At 52.5% G+C, this 19553-nt stretch overlaps 1 protein-coding gene across 2 annotated transcripts in view; it reads right to left on the bottom strand.

Moving 5' to 3' along the window:
* Positions 1-16335, bottom strand: part of LOC119102940 (nephrin) — a 45920-nt gene extending 29585 nt beyond the window's left edge. For both annotated transcript variants that reach the window (XM_037226398.1, XM_037226392.1), the window contains exon 1: positions 16175-16335. In XM_037226398.1, the coding sequence (XP_037082293.1) occupies positions 16175-16256 (82 nt within the window). In that variant the 5' untranslated portion in view covers positions 16257-16335. The remainder of the gene's footprint in view (positions 1-16174) is intronic.
* Positions 16336-19553: the final 3218 nt, after the last annotated feature.

Raw genomic sequence — 19553 nt, 5'->3', positions numbered from 1 at the left:
AAAATGACGGCCGGCGAGCAGGCGCAGGGGCACAACTGTGCTGACAAACGCGGCGTCACGGCGCCAACAAATGTGCCGCTTGCCCTCGGGAAATGACGCGTTCCAAAATGGCAGACAAAAAATACAGGAAAAATGCAGCCCCGAGTGCGAGAGCCACTAATCTTCCCCACTGCTTGTCGTCGCGTGGAGTACATTGTCAGGCGAGTTTGCGGGTGCGGTGGACAAGGCGCACAAATGGCATGGTTAACATCAACGGCGATGTGACGCATTAAGCAGTCAGCTAGTACTTATATCTTATTGCGCATCATTGCTTGAATACTGAGTATTTAATGTTTGTGTGCTTTACAATGTGCTGATATCTACGTGCAGTTTGTGGTCGTGATGTATAGATTACTACGCATGTTTTGTGCGTGTATAATCGCATCTGAACGTTTAGTATGCTATCATCGCGCTGGTAATAGAGTGTAGAGTGAACATTCTGTACCACCAGGATCGCGATGATAGTGCCTCATTATCACTGTAATATACCGCACTGAGAATGAAGGCGGTACACTCTTAAGCATAGCCAGCTGTATATTTCGTAAGCATCAAATATAAGTAATGGAAGTATGCGTACTGTAAAGTCATGTTCGAGTGAAATATGTAGACGCTTTCGCCCTCCCACTCCTGATTTCTTTAGCGTGTTGTATTTTGGATGGGGTTTTCTATCCAGTGGCAATGATTTTAAGGCCTAGGTATGGGTACATTGGCATGGGCGTCTTAAAAATACAGACTTACAAATACAGACTTAGTGCGGTATATTACAGTGATAATGAGGCACTATCATCGCGAGCCTGGTGGTACAGAATGTTCACTGCACAATCTATTACCAGCGCGATGATAGCATAGCGGACAAATACAGACTACACTTAAAAATACAGACTTAGCAGCAAGATTTTAGATGAGAGCAAAGACCAAAAACGGTCAGAAAAACTTCGTCCCTGAAAACTACACAGAGCTTGGCACAGTCAACGGTCTTTGCTTAGATGTGGGAGCTGAGATTGAGCTCACAACATCGGCTTAGCACCTGATATTGAATCCAATCAAATGGGACGCAAAAGCTCATCAAAGTTTCACTGCGGCAGACAGATGGTAAATTCAATGTTATACCCTGCCGTGGTATGGCTACAAGAGAACTACACAGCAATTGGCGTGAATAGGGAATGTTCATGTTTGGGTTTCCCTGGTGGACGGTTTGACAAGCGTGTGCGGCTTCTCTCTACATCTGCGGATATGCCAGCAGCTGTGTTGCCCAAATTGTCACGCGTGCTACATCTGCAGGTTTTGAGCATATTTTATCGCGCCATTTTTCTGCATTCTAGAATTTTATCTGCATTCCGTTTTGTTTTGAATGCTCCTCTTGACGTGGGAGACTCCCCGACTGCTGTCGACGAAGTGGCAAAATGATTTCCCTTTTCATGAGTAACGCGTGACTGTGTTACGAGAGTAACTCGAGCGGCTCTTAGTACCTGAAGTGGCCCTGATTGCTCATATCCGCAGCATTGACTCTAACCCCTAATATGTCGCTTGAGATCGTCACACAATGACTCTGATCGAAGATATCACATCGGACAAAAAGTGACCTTCAAACTGTAAGTCGAGACCCTGGATGAGAAGACACCCGGCCGACGTCCACCTGCCCAGTGTGGGCCGGGCCGGTCCGCTACAGCCATTTCGCGTCGTGTCGTCCCATACGGCCGGCCCCATGTCGCCCCATGCGGCCCGTCCCATGTCGCCCCATATGGCCGGTTCGCCACGAGTAGGCCGCGCCACTTGTTGCCTCACGTCGAGGGCCTCTTCAATCGCACACCGGAGTAACGAAGCGGCGCCGAGTGCTCTGCTTCCCGGCCACGCCACGCGCGCTGCCTGCGGAATACGCGCGCGATGTCTGGCCCGGTTAGCCCTGCACACGGAGGATGCTCGCATTTTACCCGGCCAGCGGGAAAGAGTCGGGCAGAGCGTGTTCAGCCTGCACGAGCCAAGGCTCGATGTGTTCAGCTTGCAGGATGTCTGGCTGAAAACGGGTGCCCGCCCTGATCGATCGACGGACGGGGATCCGTGCCTGGTGACCCGAGCCCGGATCGCAGCACACGAGTCCGCAGTCTGTCAGACAGACATGAGCTCGCGTTCACTGTGTAACCTCTCATAAATGGAATGTTTGTCATGTCAAGTACAACTTAAAATGGGTGTACTTTGACTACCTCCTCCACTCATTTATTGGAGCCACTCGCACTGTTGGAAGCCCAAATTTTACGCACAGAAAACTGATGCTGACCGGCACTGATTATCGTTTCCCGGCGGCCGCGGCGCGTGGCGGCCGCTCTCGGCATCCGCTCTCACCGCCTCTCTCATTATCGCAGCTCGCGCGATAACATCAGATCCGGCTGGACACCTGGCCAGGACGGCTTTTTAGAGCTGCCGCTACCGCTCAGACGGCCCAAAAGACGGCGGCCTTTTTGCCGATTCCGCGGCGGCCCGCGGCGGCGGCCAGTCAACACAATAGCGGACCAGTTTTTCGGCCCGCGCCCGCGGCTGTGGAGCGAACTGCGAGACACGGTCCCAGTGCTGTACGAGGCTATCTCATTAAGCCAGAAATCAGCCGCCGGGGGGCGTGAGAGCAACTTTCCTTCGCTCGTAGAGAACACAGCTTGGGCTAAAACACAGCCAGCGTCCCGAAACACACAAATGTGTGTGCATGGCACACATCAATTCTCCGCGCACATGAGCTTCGCTAACCCTCCGTGGGAGTTTCGCTGCCGGCGGCCCGCCCCTGTCCGCCCCGCAGTCGGCGGCGTGAGACTCCACGCCAGCTCCCGACTCGCCTGAGATCGCTGTGCGTTCTCAGCCGCGCTGTTGCACGCTTGCATGCGGCTGGGCGGTTCGGCACGGCGCAGGCCGGTCGGGCAGCGTCGCTGGGGCCGCGTGCGGTGGCAGAGGTCGCCGGGGTGCCGGCCGGCCGCCGCTGATGGGAGTGTTCCCGGGGGGCGCGCCACGACAGCGCTGCGGCGGCGCCGCGCTAATGAACACCAGTGCCTCTTATGGTAATTTAAACAGCTCGGCTAACGCCGCTGACGAGTCGTTACCGAGCCGGAAGTCGGCCGCTGGTTGGCGGCGCCCCTGCAATTTGCAACATCTCACCGGCCCCGGCGTCCGGCCCTGCGGCGGGCCGGCCGGACTGCGGGCGGACGGCCCCCGCCAGGCGCGGACAGGGGTGGGCAGGGGCCGACGAAAGCAGCGCGCCGCTCACCCTGCCCGGTACGGCTTGCGCTTATTTGGCCTAGGTGAGTGCGTTAGGTCCGCGAGAATCATATGTTACGGAGTCGCAGTGTGGACGGGCTTGTCGGTTGCACCGAGCGCCACGGCCCGCGTAGTCTCAACATTGGAGACAGATAGCTGCAAACGTTCAATCGTGCTGAAAACACTTGACATCCCTGTCCAATACCCTGTCAAGCCCGAACTCGTTTCCTTTTAATGAGAGGGAATTCTTCCCGTCATCTCATTAAGTTAAGCCACCGCGGCATTCAGCGGTCATTATAATTTCTTACTTGGTCACTCACTTCTCCGCCACTTGTCATACAGCCTTGGTACATCAAGCTGTCTGTTCACCGAGACAATCACAATTTGCTAGACAGAGCGCATTGAGCTGAGAGCTACATCAACTAAATGCATAAAAAATGCATTTATTGCGTGCCATTTCAGTATGGCCATGACCTCGCGCCAATAAATCACACCAATTAGACAACGGACTGGCGGCGCCCCGCCGCCCTGCCGCCCGGCCTCTCTACCACCGAATGCTGCACGCACCCCTGGATGAACCCAATTCGATAGTAGATATAGCCGGGATATCTAGCCATCTCGCTGGAGGCATCCACGTGGCTGATTTGATAGTCACGTGGGGCGGGGCGCAGAAACGATGATCCCGCCGTAGACGACTAGCAATCGCCGCGCCGCCAGCGACGGTCCCCGAGGCCGGCAGGCCGACGAAGCAGGCTCGGCAGACCTGCGCCGCCCAGCCAGGTGGGGCCGAGGCGACTCAGCCTCGCCGGCGGCCAAACGGGCTCGAGCCGCGAGGCAAGGACCGGGTGCGCAGCGCTGGCCTGGGAAGCGGTCAGACCGGGTGCGCAGCGCTGGCCTGGGAGGCGGTCAGACCGGGTGCGCAGCGCAAGGCTGGGAGGCGATCGGAGCTGGTGAGCGGCACAGGGCCTGATGATCGGAGCTGGTGAGCGGCACAGGACCTGATGATCGGAGCTGGTGAGCGGCACTGGGCCTGATGATCGGAGCTGATAAGCATAAATCCATTCATTTTGCCTATTTCCGGCCCTATTGCTCAGCGATGTCCTTAGCAGAGTATACCCATGACATCCGCAATGAAGGCCATTTTCGAATCACATGCACATTGCATGGGCCTGTCCGATCTGGCCGCGTTAGTTTTAAGGTCTTGCTGCAGCGCATGCAACTCGTTATTCGCAGTGCACAAGACCGACAACACTTCAGGTTCTTAGCTGGTTTGGAACACAAATTCAATGTATTTGAGCGTTTCCTTGGTTGATATTGTTTTCACGACCTCAAGAGGTGATGCTGGCCAATGCACGCGGCTACTTCGGTTCCTCGGTATAGCCACGCCAGTGACCGATATGACCGCTGATGCCATTCCAACCGCCTGGTCCCTTGGTGCCGACTAAAACCACCGTTTTGCTCGAGCATCATTCGGGTAACGAATGACGGCGATTTAGCAGGGATTTGTTTTGGTAGGGAACGCCTGCTACGCCATTTTCGGCGTGGCAACCCATACATCGAACGAATCAAGGGCGACGCGGTGGAAAGCGTGCGTGGTGGTCTTATATAGACAGCATGAAAATGACGCAGAGGTTCTGCAGGCCCGGGTAGTTGAGCGAAACCGTTTTTGGTAAGATAGATTGGTCGTGTTAATAACGCGCGTTTATCAAGTCACTCACTGCTGGTGACAGCTGCATCAGTTTCTGCGACAGAGTTTGAATCTTTCTGCTGCGAGGTGTTGAATATTTTCTGTTTAAACCACCTCTTTATCTGGTATATTCTAAGTTGTGCGATGACGTACATAAATACTAACAATACAGAACCATCCTGAACTTAGGGCTTTCGTTGGCTGCCTTGAAACAGAGTGCGACAGCGCAATACGCCGAAAAAAAAATAATCGCATGACAACAGATGCCGTCGGAAAATCAGGAGCCACTGGAGGGACGCCGCGGTCCTCGGCACCAGAGGTCAGGCGCATGACCTCAGGCCCTTGTGTAGTTGGGTCCAGGCGACCGCCCGCTGCCATAGACTTCAGCCAAACTTGGAAACGACCGCGGCAGGCTGATTGCCCTGATGAAGGACGGAGGCGAGCAGGCGGAGGGATGAGGAAACAACGCATCTGTTTTGATAAAGATTATCATCTTCGGACGCAGCTTGCGTGAGAACCTTGAGAGCGAAGCTGAGAACTTAAAGGCTGAGTTCTCGGGGCCCAGATCCATGGACCCAACGGCAATGGTTGTGAGATCCTGATTGCAGAATTTCTTCTTCGTCTGACTCTGAGGGAGGCATGAAAGCGTGGAAGGCACGGAAAGTGTGAAGTTCATATTTCATAAAACACTGAAAAAGGTAAAGAATTGTAATTTTTGGCGGCTCAAGCAGTAAAAAAGCTAGTCTGATTACAACAAAAATTCACCAAGCGGCGCAATAAGGTCGATGTACCCGAGGTACACAAGCATGGGACATGTGGGACACGAGAGTTACGATTCATATGCTCATAAGATAAAAACAAAACAGCAACACAGCTGTTGGCTTTTTTGAAACCACACTCAGGACATTTTTGCGTCTTTCACTTGGATTACAAAAAAATGTTAGCCATTCGACGCACCGTAGTCCATATACGAAAGGGAAACGGGTATGGAGCACGTGGGTTATGCACATTATGACCCACAGGCACGGGTGTAACCACTCAGGGAGCAGGATGACAACCTCTCCAATTTTTCACCAATCATATGTTGTCTTCCTTATTTTTCCCATGCAACGTACTTCTTCCCATTTTCCCACTCAGAAGCCGAGTTTTCAGGTAGGGTTTTTCCCCAAGATTATACTTTGGCCTCCCAGTCTTGATTTGTCTTCCATCTCAGACATCCATGTCCACTGATAAACGGTCCAAAAATGTGCAAAAGATAAACAGTTTTTTTAGCTTGTCAGCACCCACCAATGGTCAATTTTGAGCTTAAGTGACCGGATCACAACGTTCAGTACCCTCATGCCCATATGCGTTTGACTTCGGTGAGAAGACTAAGCCAGGTCAAAAGATGTAGGTTTCATAAGTATAGCACGAACGGATAATTTTTCAGTGTGACAGCCTTGCCCCTTGGGGGCGTTATCATTTTCTGTTGAGCGTGTCAACATTTACTTATCTCCTTTTTACGTGGGCTCGCCAGCTGGTTTCATCACATCTTGAGCGACCTCTTTCACGATCGCAGCAATTCAATGCAATGAACGAAGCAGAGCAAAATTCCGCAGAGCCTCCACAAGCGTGATGAGCACATATTAAAGACATTCTTGCCCTGATCTTTGGAATCATCTAAGTTAACCGAGTTCCCACTGACGTCATTTGAAACCTACCTGATTACGGCGGATGTTGAGTCCCTCGAAAGAGGTCATTGAACACCTACCCAGTGGCTGAAGTCAATCTAAATTGGAAGTCCCCATAGCTACAGTGAATTCCCCGGTCACCTTTACCCCGAACCTCACGGCACTCCCCGTCAAACTTTGCCGACATTGACCTGACCACTTTTGAGCCGGCGCTCACAGCGACGACGGCGACCAGCAGCTCTAGCCAGGCTATTTAGCAGAAGACGCTGGAAATGGATTAGCAACAGCAGTGCAGTTTGTCCTAAATCTTATGAGGCCAAAGTTCAACTAGTGTTACCGAAGGCAAGGGAGAAATAGCGTGGCCTTAGCGACAGCCTCGAACGGTCAACTTGTCGGTCGTCGTAGGCGTACCCAACCAGCGGGAACTAAGGCTGGCCATCGACAAGGGCTTGGCGAACATGATTGGATTACTCTGTCCTTGCCGTCCTCAGTGAACCAACTGCGCGCGCACAGATTGTCCCAATTAGGCCATTGCGGTCACATCTGTTCGATTATGTGCGAGCTTTGTGCGCACCTCCCAACAGCGGATTAGTCCAGGATTATTGCTCTCAGATAAGTTCTCATTATCCAAAATAAGACCTATTAATTGAGCTCATGAAGCAGGTTTTCTTCTTTCAGTTGTACTAGAACAGACGGAAAATTGTGATTTCAAAAGAACACTTTCCTATTAACAAATCACATATCCAGCACCTAACAAATCAAACATATGCATTTTGTGCTAGACCGTGACATTATGGACTGGAGAGCTGTCATGATGAGACCAAGAATTTTTGGCATTCTCGTTCTACTGGGCCCGTGTCAAGATTAGAACTATGCATGATTATTACGGCGTAAAATCGAAATATCCGGTAAGAAGACGAATACCCGATTCGGGGGGTAATATGTCGAAACCTACCCAGCGGGTTCAGAAACAAGTTTTGTGGGTGCAGACCCCTTTCAATAACCGACCATACTTGCAATGCTAAATACCTACCGCTCAATTTCATAACACACTGACATGACATACTGTGTTGAAAGTTCTTGTTGTGTTAAATATCCTTGATTTACTAGTAAGTACTGGTTCAACGACGATGTAATGCTGATATTTTGACGGAAAAGCAACTCAAGTAGGTATTGAGAATGAGCACAGCCGGAAATTTTGAGCACCGTCAAAATGATTGATTTTTAGCAATACCAAGTCATTTAGCCGGTACCTCTTTGCATAATAAAGGCCGTCGATCAACGCATGAGTCTTCAAGGAACAAGAGCTAAAATCAGGAGCTGAAGGCCTGTCCCTTCTCAAGTCGTGAAACAATGGCATTCTTCGATGAACATTGTCTACTCGTCAGGACGCTAATGTATAAGAAAAGGTTAAATTCTCGCGCAATCTCTTTTTGTAGCCCGAATGGTGAAGAATAAATGTGCAGTGTGCATTTACGAGCCGCGGGCGTGTTGAAACGTACGTTACGTGCTCTCCTGTGAGAGCGTAAAATTATTCCCATCGGATCGCTCCGGGGAACGTCGTTTAATTCGTGGGCCACACAGGCTTCACCACAGCGGCGACTACACTGCTGGACACCCGCTTTCAAATGACGTCATCAGTGCTCTACCCGATTCTAGCCCCGCCAGCCGCCGCCCTGGACTCCCGCGAGGCAGCGGGGTCATATTGAGTTACGCTCACCGCGCGTCGCTCAGCGAGGGGGCTGCGCGTCGCCCTTGCCGCACCATCTGTTCACCTCCTGCGCCCAGGGGCGGCGAGCTGCCGAGCGACAAGTGGTGGCGGCAGGGTGCGGTGTGGACATACTCGCGCAGTGAATGCCCAGTGTACGGTCATTGGCTTTAGACGGTCAGACTACATCTGAACTTCCCATTTGTCAGATAGGTCAAGCAAATATATTTGAGTTCACCACAGACATGGTCATAGTGTGGGGGGGGCGTCCCTTCCTAAGACTTGCGTTTTTTCATGTTTTCACCAGAAGGTGGCTTTTAACAGAAAGTTAAAAGCGGGGCAACGCGTTCTCACTGAAATCCATCATTCAGTCAACCATTAAACCGTCTCTTAGGGAAACCATCTCTGAAGAAAATCCTAGCCGCGCCCGTAGTGTTCATTGAATCGCAATACAGGCCTGCAATTCCTGTCACTGGCGAGCCTGAGTCTACGGCTCAGGCTGTGTCAGTCGGAATCCGTGTCAGTCAATATCGTTCAGCGACAAATTCTACGCGTCGTTGAGTTCCGACAGTTCCGAAAAGTCTGGAACGCTGCATGTTTCGGGCCACCGCTTGTCGGGAGCTGCAGGCCTTCAACATTTACATTCAGAGCCGGCCAGAGCAGTGCCTCCAACGCCAGGGCAGATCACGTGAACAGCTGCGGGACGTTTCAAAAGACTGCGTGACGTACAGATCTGTTGTTGACCGTCCCGCACGTTGATATGCTCTCAGAGAGAAAATCGCGACGCAGAAGCCTTGTAGCTTACTTTCGGCGCGACAAAGCCCCGCACCGTTGCAACACAATGCATGACGGACTAATCCCACACGCGACTGCTCCGCAGAAGTCGCCGTCTCCCGGTGTGGACCCCACAGCGAGGGGGCCGACCGCCGCGGCCCGCTGGAGCCTGGAGACCGCCGGTGTCAGCGGGGACGCCGCCGGCCGCTCGTCACACCCGGGGCACGTCCGCCGTCGGCCGACGCGGCCCGGTCGAACTCGACCGGCGCCCGGCGCGACGCCGCCGGCCGCAGAACGAGGGGCGACGCGCGGCGGGGCGGCGACTGACAAACGCGACGCTGGCCGCGGCCGAGGCGGGGTGACGGGCGCGACCGACATCGACCGTGCAGCTGTCGCGGCAGGGTTAGTTTGGTCCGTGAGCTTACGCCTCTGTGTCAGTGCGTGCTTCGGACGGAGGCACGTGATGACGAGCCGCTGCTGTGGCGGCGGTGGACATGCCGGCAGGCCGCATCGGCCATTCTAGCACGACATGGCACGGTGACATCACCGCACACCCCTCTGCCGAGTCGGCTGCCCGCGCCGGCAGTCCAATGCGGCACGTGACAGCATCCAACAGCGACTGTGTCGGGCTAGTAATGCCATTAGACTGGAGCGAATCCATGATAATTCCTGACCCATTTCAGCAAGCACGCTACGTCCGCCTCAACAGGGTGGCCCTGTGGTTTCCTGATCCGGCTAACCGGCGGCGAGCGGGCGACGAAATCCTCAAGTTTCACGCCTCAAACGCAGCCGTATCGCGGCGGCGTCCAGGCGGCGTGGGCGTGATGATGAAGGCGTTGTGGTGAGCGACCGGTCAGAGGTCCCAGCCCACAAGATCGATGGAGACCGCTTCCGGGCGCGGGCACAGCCAAAACGGGCCACTTGGTGTGCAGCGAGTTGAGAGGGCGTGAGAACACCGTGATCTTAATTGAGCTCGTTGTTTTCGTGGGTTCACGCAGTGATGTGTAATTAGGCACCTTTTTATTTCATTCCCGTGTATATTTCCAGCTTGTTTCGTTTGGCTGAATTAGGGTGCATGCCGTGCATGGGCACACAATGCTACATTATATATTTAAACTGCATTTTCTTACGGACATTCAGTTTGACATTACTTCACTTGTGTTCTCAGTTGACCAATTTAAGAAGCATTTGTGCCTGCCCATCATTGCGTTATAAAACAAGAGCAGTGTTGAATACAACTGGTTTTCTGAATGCAATTAAAGCCACAAATATATGCGTGCTTGTTTATAAACAAAAGCACAGTGCTCTAAATGCCTTGACGATTCCATTGTTTTAGAATAGTCGAAGTTCAAAGCATGGCGCTCATTAGTATATCTGCATAAAACTGTGAACGCGTAGGACATTTTGCTAACCACCGTGTACATAATTGGCGGAGACCACTTAAGACCAAGGGCAGCGGCAGCACAATGGGCGGCCCTGCCTTCTGACGCCTCACGTGCAGCCTTGCAGCTAATTGTTGTGGCCAGCTTGCCATGCACGATACCGGCTGAGAGTGCACAGCAGCTGCTTTGACTTCTGTACAGTGTGGAACTCAGGCCCGGTACAGCAAACCGAGCAATTTAGTTTGTTCACATATATATGGGTTGTCCTCAATGTTTGCTTGCCTACATTGTCAAATAACCGTATGAGGCGATTAAGTAAGTAAGCTCCATTCCATTTGAAACGGGCAGAAAAGAAGATCAGGGGCAGACCATCTGCATGTAACTCATGTAGTACAGCGCCAGTCGTTGCTTTTTTGGAGGAGGGGTTGGGACACACGATGCACCCAAAAGACTCGCAGCTTGCACGTGCAACATAGACCTTAGCCACAAAAACGCGACCATACAAGAGACGCCACCGTACAACAATGGCCAGCTTACAGCAAAGGTCGCCCTACGGTCGTCTAGCCCTAATTTACGAGGGATCAGCACCGGCCGGAAACGGTAGAGGCGGTCTGGTCCAGGTCATTTGCCACAGGGTTGTCCAGCATCGCCCAGTGAAGTAACGGTAGAGGCGGTCTGGTCCAGGTCATTTGCCGCAGGGATGTCCAGCATCGCCCAGTGAAGAAACAACCACGCGTTCCGTAGCGGGCAACACTCGCTCCGTCTGACACAAGCTGGCTGGTGGTGAGCACGGGCACTAAGCGATGTTTTTCTTAGATTGCCACGCAACTTGCTAAGTGCTCTATACTTGAGTTTTTCAACATGTCGCAGCATTGTAGCGAGGTCGTTAATGAGCGGAAAAATAGGGCAGTAAAATGAGACGGCGTTCACATTGTTACGGACCAATTAACTCACAAAGTATGACAGCAAAAATTATATCGAGGCGAAGCATGCTGTAGGATTGCGTTGTGAGTTCAGATAGCGAAATTTTGGTTTGAAGCGGGAACAAACGCACGCACGCACGCACGCACGCACACACACACGCACGCACACACACACACACACACGCCCGCACAACACACACACACACACACACACACACACACACACACACACACACACACACACACACACACACACACACACACACACACACACACACACACACACACACACACACACACACACACACACACACACACACACACACACACACACACACACACACACACACACACACACACACACACACATACACACACACACACACACACACACACACACACACACACACACACACACACACACACACACACACACACACACACACACACACACACACACACACACACACACACACACACACACACACACACACACACACACACACACACACACACACACACACACACTCATTCAACGGAAGCGTATGGTGAAGTACCTTTTCTAATACGGGAATCCTGCAGTCCCTATGCGTGGTGCTATATAAACTATTCGTGCCCGAAATGTGAGTGAAAACAAGCCGCGTTCCTTTCATTCTTTCCTGATCTAGTCGAAGCGCTCAACGGCTAAGCAGGGGTGGTGCTGACCTCGGCTGCGCGGGTGCCCAGCGCCCATTCTCCAGCGCTGAGTGGTCTGTCGCTCGCAGAGTGACCACTCGCCTGCCCCTTCCCCCTCCCCCGCCTGTCTCTTCCCCCTCCCCCGCCCCTGACGACCCGCATCAAGAGTCTGCCGATTGAGTTAGACCGGCGGCGGCCTGAACCCCGTGCCGGGCCCCGCTGTGACCCCGGGTCGTCAGAGATGGCCCCAGGCGTCCACTCAGGCCTTAGTTCGGAGCGCACCCCTGAGGCGCGAACGTGACTGCAGCAGCCGCCAGCCAATCAGCGCCAGCCAGCGGCGGGCGGCGAGCTGGTGTTCAGACCTCCAGCCTCGGGCCGGGATGCTGAGGACCCAACGGTCACGTTCGCAGTCATTCTTGTCAACATCATCCAACGCGCTACAGCTGTGGCAGCGGGCTGCCTCTCAAATTGCCTTCCCCCGACAGCTCGCCAATTCTACGACGTGATTTGGCATGCAGCAAAGTCCGCGCGACAACTTTCGCCTGCCTTGGCATTGAACTGAACCCGGTGCGCTCGCCCTGTTGACTCGGTTGCCAAATAACCGGAACTTCGTCCCAATCTCGGACCCGGATATTGGGCATAGAAGCAAAATGGGAGGACGCGACTGTCAAGCTCGCCTCGCTGTTCTATCCTTCTGGTTGTGACAGAAAAGGGTCAGCCTTATCACGTCCCCTGGTCCGCCGTTTCCGAGCCGAGCGGTGCTTTGACACGATTAAGTCACTGAGGGCGTGCTGCAAAAGTGATTTCTTAATCCTAAGATTGACGCGAGCCTCTCAATTAATCATTTGATGGCACGGCGACGGGTTGTGTAGCTTACTGTGCCGTGATAGCGATCATTACTTAAGATATCCATGGCTAAATAACCGTGGACGTCTTGTTTGTGGAAGACGCGATCGAGCCAACAAAATACGTCACTTAAACACATCTCAATGCTTGTGATAACATGTCAGGTGCGACAACACCAACATGCGTTGCTTAAATGCAGTATACAGGTAAAGCGTTGCAAAACAATCAGACTCAGTGTTAAGGCACGGGTTCCCTGGCAAACGAAGCGCTTTTGTGAGGAGCAATGAACACATCATACAATAAGAGGTCGAAAAACCGTGCGATCTGGGATTAAGACGAAACTTGTATCAAGCTTAGGTGTAGGTCAAGCCAACACCTGACCTCATACCAAGCACATTTTTGGCTGCAATATGCCCGTTTCCCTCATGTATGCAAATTTGATGTTTCCTAATTGCTTGCAGCTGTATAAATGCAGATGACCAACGACTTGAGCATGGCATATCAGATAGCTCTTTCACAGAGACCCGGTATTGCAACGATTTCCTTACTCACGTATGTCTGTATTCACACCATGCCGCATCCACTGCACGCGGCATATTTGTGAGCCGTGCTTATATAATGCATTTGGCTCCTACTTCCTAGTGCCCTCAAATATCCGGTAAACATAAGTTAATTTCTCCATGATGCAATGTTTAGCGGGTAAATCATGAACAGAAGACAACTATGTAACGCAAACCGTTCACAGCACATACGCATTTCCCGATAGCTTTGGCCAGTCCGGTGATAACACAGCCTGCCGCCAGTGAGCGGTAACGGCCTGTGCCCGTCACCTGCCAGGTCCCAGCGTCAGGTCCCCAGAGCCAGGTCCCGGCCTCAGTTCTCGGCACCAAATCCCAGCTTCGGGCCCCGGCGTCAGGTCCTGGCGCCAGATCCTAGCCCCAGATCCCGGCGCCGGCTCCAGAGGCAGGTCCCTGCGTCAGGTCCCGGCACCAAGCTCCGGCGCCAGGTCCCAGCTTCAGGTCTCAACACCAGGCCCCGGCGCCAGGTCCTAGCTCCAGATCCCGGGGCCAGGTTCCGGCCTCAGTTCCCGGCACCAAATCCCGGCTTCGGGCCCGGCGTCAGGTCCTGGCGCCAGGCCCTAGTTCCAGATCCCGGCGCCGGGCCCCAGAGTCAGGTCCCTGCGTCAGGTCCCGGCGCCAGGGCGCCGGCAGCCCCGGTGGCCGTGTGGCCGCCGCCCGCTGCGGCGCCCGGCGGGTGAGCGGTGTGGCGCTGTCGCCGACCCCCATTACCTCGCCGGTACAGCGGCCGTCCGCCAGATAAGCGCTGGGACAGCAGCGAGGGAAAAAACCGTGTCGTCCCAACCGTTACGCGCGGGTGCCATCCCTCAGCAACGCGTCCGCCCCACGTCCGCACGCCGGCTAAACACTCGCCGCACGACGACCGGCGCGGCGTCCCGCTCCGCGGTCACGACAATGAATCCTCGGCGGCAGACAGCTGGGACCGACACGGCAGTCTGCTCATTACGCGCAGTGCGACCGACGTGCAGCCTCGTCATTTGACCCCTCCCCTCCCCACCCCCCTAATGACGGCCGTTCGACGGTCCCGACTAGCGACGCGGAGCGCTAGCGCTGTCCCGGCGGGGGACGCCAGCCGCCGCCGGCTGGGGGTTGAGCGGGCCCGCCTGGGAGGCGGCCGCCGGCGGTCCGCGAAGACTGATGTCGCAGCTGCCGGCGAAGGGCCACCGCCCGCGGCACGCTCCTCGTAATTGTCCGGCTGGACAGAGCGCGGGCACGTGCGGCGTGTGCTGTTCGCGATAAGCGGCGGCGTGGAAGACCGCAGCTCGGGAGGTGGTTGTCAACAACAGCGCCAGCGCCGCGTGCTGGCTGTACGCGCATGACAGTCCGAGTAGAAATAGACTATCATCCGTTCTTCCTCACGAGAGGCATGCTGTCCTGTCTGCCCAGTGTGGTCACAAGCATATACTGCGTTCACAAATGCATGACCCCATTACATCCCTGCAAACGACACCGCAAGCAACAGAGCGCGATTCGACGGCCCCAGTGCTCAGTATTTACGATGCAATTTTGATAGCAACTCATTTCACAACAGTGTAGGAAGCTGTTCACAGAAGGTCACTAGCATGATTCAACAAGCCGTTTGACAAACAGAAGTGCTGGGCATGTATTCGCACCAGTCTAACTAAGAATGAATAATGCATAAGGCAGACATCTTCGCACATGTGCTGCATATCAGTTTTTGACACAGAGCTTTAGACGCCAGCGCGCCGGCGTCGCAGCGCGGCAGGAATAAGTAAGCCGTTACAGTGCTGGTGTTTTTTTTTTAACTAAGTCGAGTGTATAAGAACATCTCCAAAAACACCCCCAATGTATGGGATGCTATTGGAATCTTGTGATGCCTTAGTTAATCATATTATCATCTTAATATGATGTTCCTGGTTATGCTCACTGCAGTACTTTTCTAAGTCCGTGGGATAGGGGCACTATTTGCAGTACTACATCACCACTGTAAATGCTGCATATGATAAAAAGATATTGTCTTCGGTTAATGGGCTGTTGAATCTGAGAGCAGCAAGTTAGAGTCCTTACTGAGAGGACCGGGAGTAAGCGCGGAGGTTTGACCATGCACTGGGTCTCGGTGCTCTCCGCGTCTCGGTTTGTCCCAAATATACATTAGGATCTCCTATCCCATCTTGGTAACTTCCCTTTGCAGCCATGTACTTATCGTAATTCGCACGTTATGAAAGCTGTAATAGTGCAACACGGGTACTCTTTTCACTCTACCATTATGAGACAAGCGCCTAGTTTGGTGGCAAATCTCAAATGGGGGCAAACTAGGAGAAGCAGGAGTGAAACCAGTACTGGCAGGGACATAAAAAGCCGGTAAATTTTCATGCGTGAGCGTTTTGTTTCGCCATCATGTGCGCAATAGCATTTAACACCTGCGAATTCGGCCACATGGAGCTTTCTCATATAGTACCTAAAAAAGGCTATGAATAACTTTGTGATGGCGAAACAAATACGCTTCCGTACTCGAATATATCAGCTATTTTGATAGGCCTGATAACAAACGATGAGTATTGGCCTTGTTTATCCCAGTTTTCGTGTACTGAAAGGTCCATCTCCAGTGGTGCTAACTACGAATTACAACATCGACAGTTACAAATTGCATTTAAATTGCATTACAATGTCGTGTTGCTAAAAGAAATCGCTTACCTGACACAGGAGCCAAGCACATCAGCAGAGAGGCGATTTGAAGCCTCGTCTTGCTTTCCGACATGCCAGGCCAGCGTTTCATCCTCTTGTGTTGGTGCGAAGCAGGCTTGCACGGCGCTTCGCCAATCCCCACCACGTCACGTGCTGTCCGGTTCGCCGCCCTCCCCACCGGTGGCTGCGCGGGCTACTGAATACAAGACGGCCGTGGCTGAATGGCGATGCGGCGCTCCGGCCGCGTTAGTTGTCATTCTTGGCCGCTAAGTGGCAGCACTGGCGCTCATGCCGCTGAAGTCGCTGCACATCGCGCGCCATGCAAATCAAAACATTGGATCAAGGCTTGTAAGGCGTATGGACTTTCCTCACGTAATATCTACGCTAATATGTCATGGTGAAGGGTATGCAAAGACCCAGCAAAACGGCGGGATTTGCGCTTACTTAGTCCTAACATACCCCGCTGCCCCGCAGGTGGCAGGAGTTTATCAGTAGGCCTGCAGGTGGCGGATTTTGATAGCTACGTAGGTGTATCAATACAAGAAGGATACTGAATGCCAAACCATGACAGGTACTTATGTAACGGGATCGTAATGCTCATTAACACAATTTATTCAGCTTGATGACGGCACGGAAAGTCTGGCTTCTTTTCGTTTGTGTTGCTACCTGGGTGAAGTGTATTATTCTCCCTTGCAGTGCTTTTCTTACATGTCCGAGGCACATCAAAGCTCATAAAATTTTAAAAGTGCTTAATCGAAACTTCATGCTATGATACAACTATATATTGAACTAAAGATATGTGCTTGCGTGGCTTGTACCACTGACTTCGTTCGCTGACCACTTCAAAAGTGAGGCCGGAGAAGTCCTTGAAAAACAGCTTTGAGCCCCCAGCCATGCCTGTTGGCCCTAGCTCTGACAACACAATGACGAAAACGCATTTGCTTACGAAGTGGAAAAAAACGCCGATGACATATGGTACCGTTCAGGGCGATTATGTATTCAAGATATGAATGCCTCTTAGTCCTTCTGCGCCGGCGCACTAGAAATCCGCAGACAATGCGGCGAACGCGGCGGCAGGCACTCGGCTCCTTTTTACGCCTCCGCTCGCGGCGGAATGATGAGAAAGGGGGATTTAAACGGCATGCCGCTGCAGATGGACAGCGGAGATACGAAGGAGAGAAGAACGCTGCAAGGAGATAACCGCAAACAAAAACTGGCCCCACGCGGAGGAAAACGTCGCCGAATGTGGCTGTCGCCAGCGCCGCAGCGGGACCACCCGAAGGTCGGCTGGTGGGGACGTCGTGGCGGTCACGCGACAGGCGGGAGTCGCGTGACGGGCGGGTCTTCACGCCGCGATCTCACATCCGGCAGCGGTCTAGCGGCAGAGCCAGAGGGGTCGGTGCTCAGTTCTGAAGAACGCCTGCCCAACGAATGCATTTCGTGTCGGTGTGTAAGGTACAGTAAGGAACCATGCGAACAACCACCACCGCCGCATCAGTTCCCTATGTGAATTTTGAGAGCATCTGGTTGTCACCCTCAACCATAAACCTCATACACACTATCAAGCTGAATAGCAAGTGAATACCCCTCGCCACGTGCATTGATATACATGTAAATAAGCAACGCAAGCAATCATCGTGTTTTCACTTATGGAATTTTAGGAGTCCTGGATAAGTAGCAAAACAAATTTGCATTTGGTTTTCTGTGGCGATTGAGTAATCGCACGGCGGTGGTCTACGTCAGCGTACAGGCTTCGCAGGCGTCTACCCAATGATAAGGTCTGTCTCCATGATTGCATGGGACAATCGCAGGAAGCATACTTTCTGATGTTATGTTGTGAAGGTCATAATGCATTCTGACGATCGCTACATTCTTGGTTGAACCGCACGTAAACGTGGATGCATTTAGTTCTGAATATGTAAGAAATTTAAACTTCATTTTGTGGGCTGAAAGTTTTTCAAAAGCCACATGAGCTTCTGCAGCGATGGGGCCATGTTTATGAATATTGTTGATATTTGCTGTAACACTGCAGTATTGCATCCTGTAACTGCTGATCGCACCGCTAGGGTGATCAGTGGTTACAGGATACGGGTTTTGCAGCAAGTAATGCAATTATTTAGAATTTGCACTGCTAATGTTTTATAGATATTTAAATGAACCTGTTCAATCAGCCACCGCATTTTTTAAAAAATCAAGATGACCGTAGTCTGACATTTTTCGATTGACGCATGAAGCGTAAATTTTCCAACCATAAAAACGCTGAAAGATCGGGCTCCTGGTTCGGAAACGTGTCCACATATCGGTGGCCAGATGAAGCAACGACATGAGACTTACTCTGACGCCTGATGATACTGACAGGGCAGAGACGGAAGATATTCGGTTCCAAACGACCATTAAAATCCACAAAACTGCTTGTGAAAACCATAAAAAGCCTACAGGTCTTATTGCCCTTCGCTCTGCGGGTCATCGGGCCGAATATGGACACATCTGATTCAAGCTCAGCAACTGATGGCTGGCCGCGCACAAGATGACCGAGGACCAGAACAACAGCAAGCAGTGTTTCACCTCAGTGCGACCAAACGACAGAGGTTAAATATGATTCGCACTTGCTATCTCCCAGGAATCCAAGCAGCACGAGTTTGGTGGCAGCCTGGAGGACGCTGTTACCGCTTCACCACAAAGCAAGAACGGTAGGCTCGTGCACACATGTCTGTGTGGGGCCGGAGAATGGCTGATTACCCTGCAAACGTGAATGATTCTACGGGCGGCCCCCTATAAATTTGCGCTGCGAATGCGTGATGTGCCGCGATGACAGCTGCTGTTCATGGCTTCGAGGGAACACGATACTGGTGGGATCTGGTGGAACTGAACGTTCGTTTATATATGTGGTTACTTGATAGCGTCCTTGGACTGGAACTGCACTCTTTCCAGAGAAGGCCACATGTGATGTGTTTGCCTTTGCCGTCAAAATCCCGTGAAACGAGCAGCTGGCACAAAGTACATGACCAATAATCGTCCGGGAGATCCTTCCACCGACAAAAGAAGGAAAGACGTTCGTAACAGCGTAGTGCTTCTGACAAGATATGCGTGCGTGCGCATGCGTGGATCGCATTGGAACCTCTTATATTGATGCCGCCTTTCAGTGGCTTTTCAAGGAAGTGCTGTTCATATCGTTAACGGCTCATCGGAAAAATCGTGTCATACGGCAATTTACAGATCACGATGGACTGGGCACATCAGGCATCCAATGCTCTCCTCATCATCCATGACTAGATAGCATCTTTTTGTTGCCAGCTTCCCCTCCAATGTCCAGATCACAGGAGAAATCTTAGATGAATAACGATAATGTGGATCCGATTTCACATAATCAAATTACTTTGCCAGACAA

The sequence above is a fragment of the Pollicipes pollicipes genome, unplaced genomic scaffold (assembly GCF_011947565.3).
Source record: "Pollicipes pollicipes isolate AB1234 unplaced genomic scaffold, Ppol_2.1 Scaffold_2555;HRSCAF=2994_pilon_pilon_pilon, whole genome shotgun sequence".
Classification (NCBI taxonomy): Eukaryota; Metazoa; Arthropoda; class Thecostraca; order Pollicipedomorpha; family Pollicipedidae; genus Pollicipes; species Pollicipes pollicipes.
The sequence above is the reverse complement of the archived record's forward strand: the minus strand, read 5'-3'. Positions and strand labels throughout refer to the sequence as shown.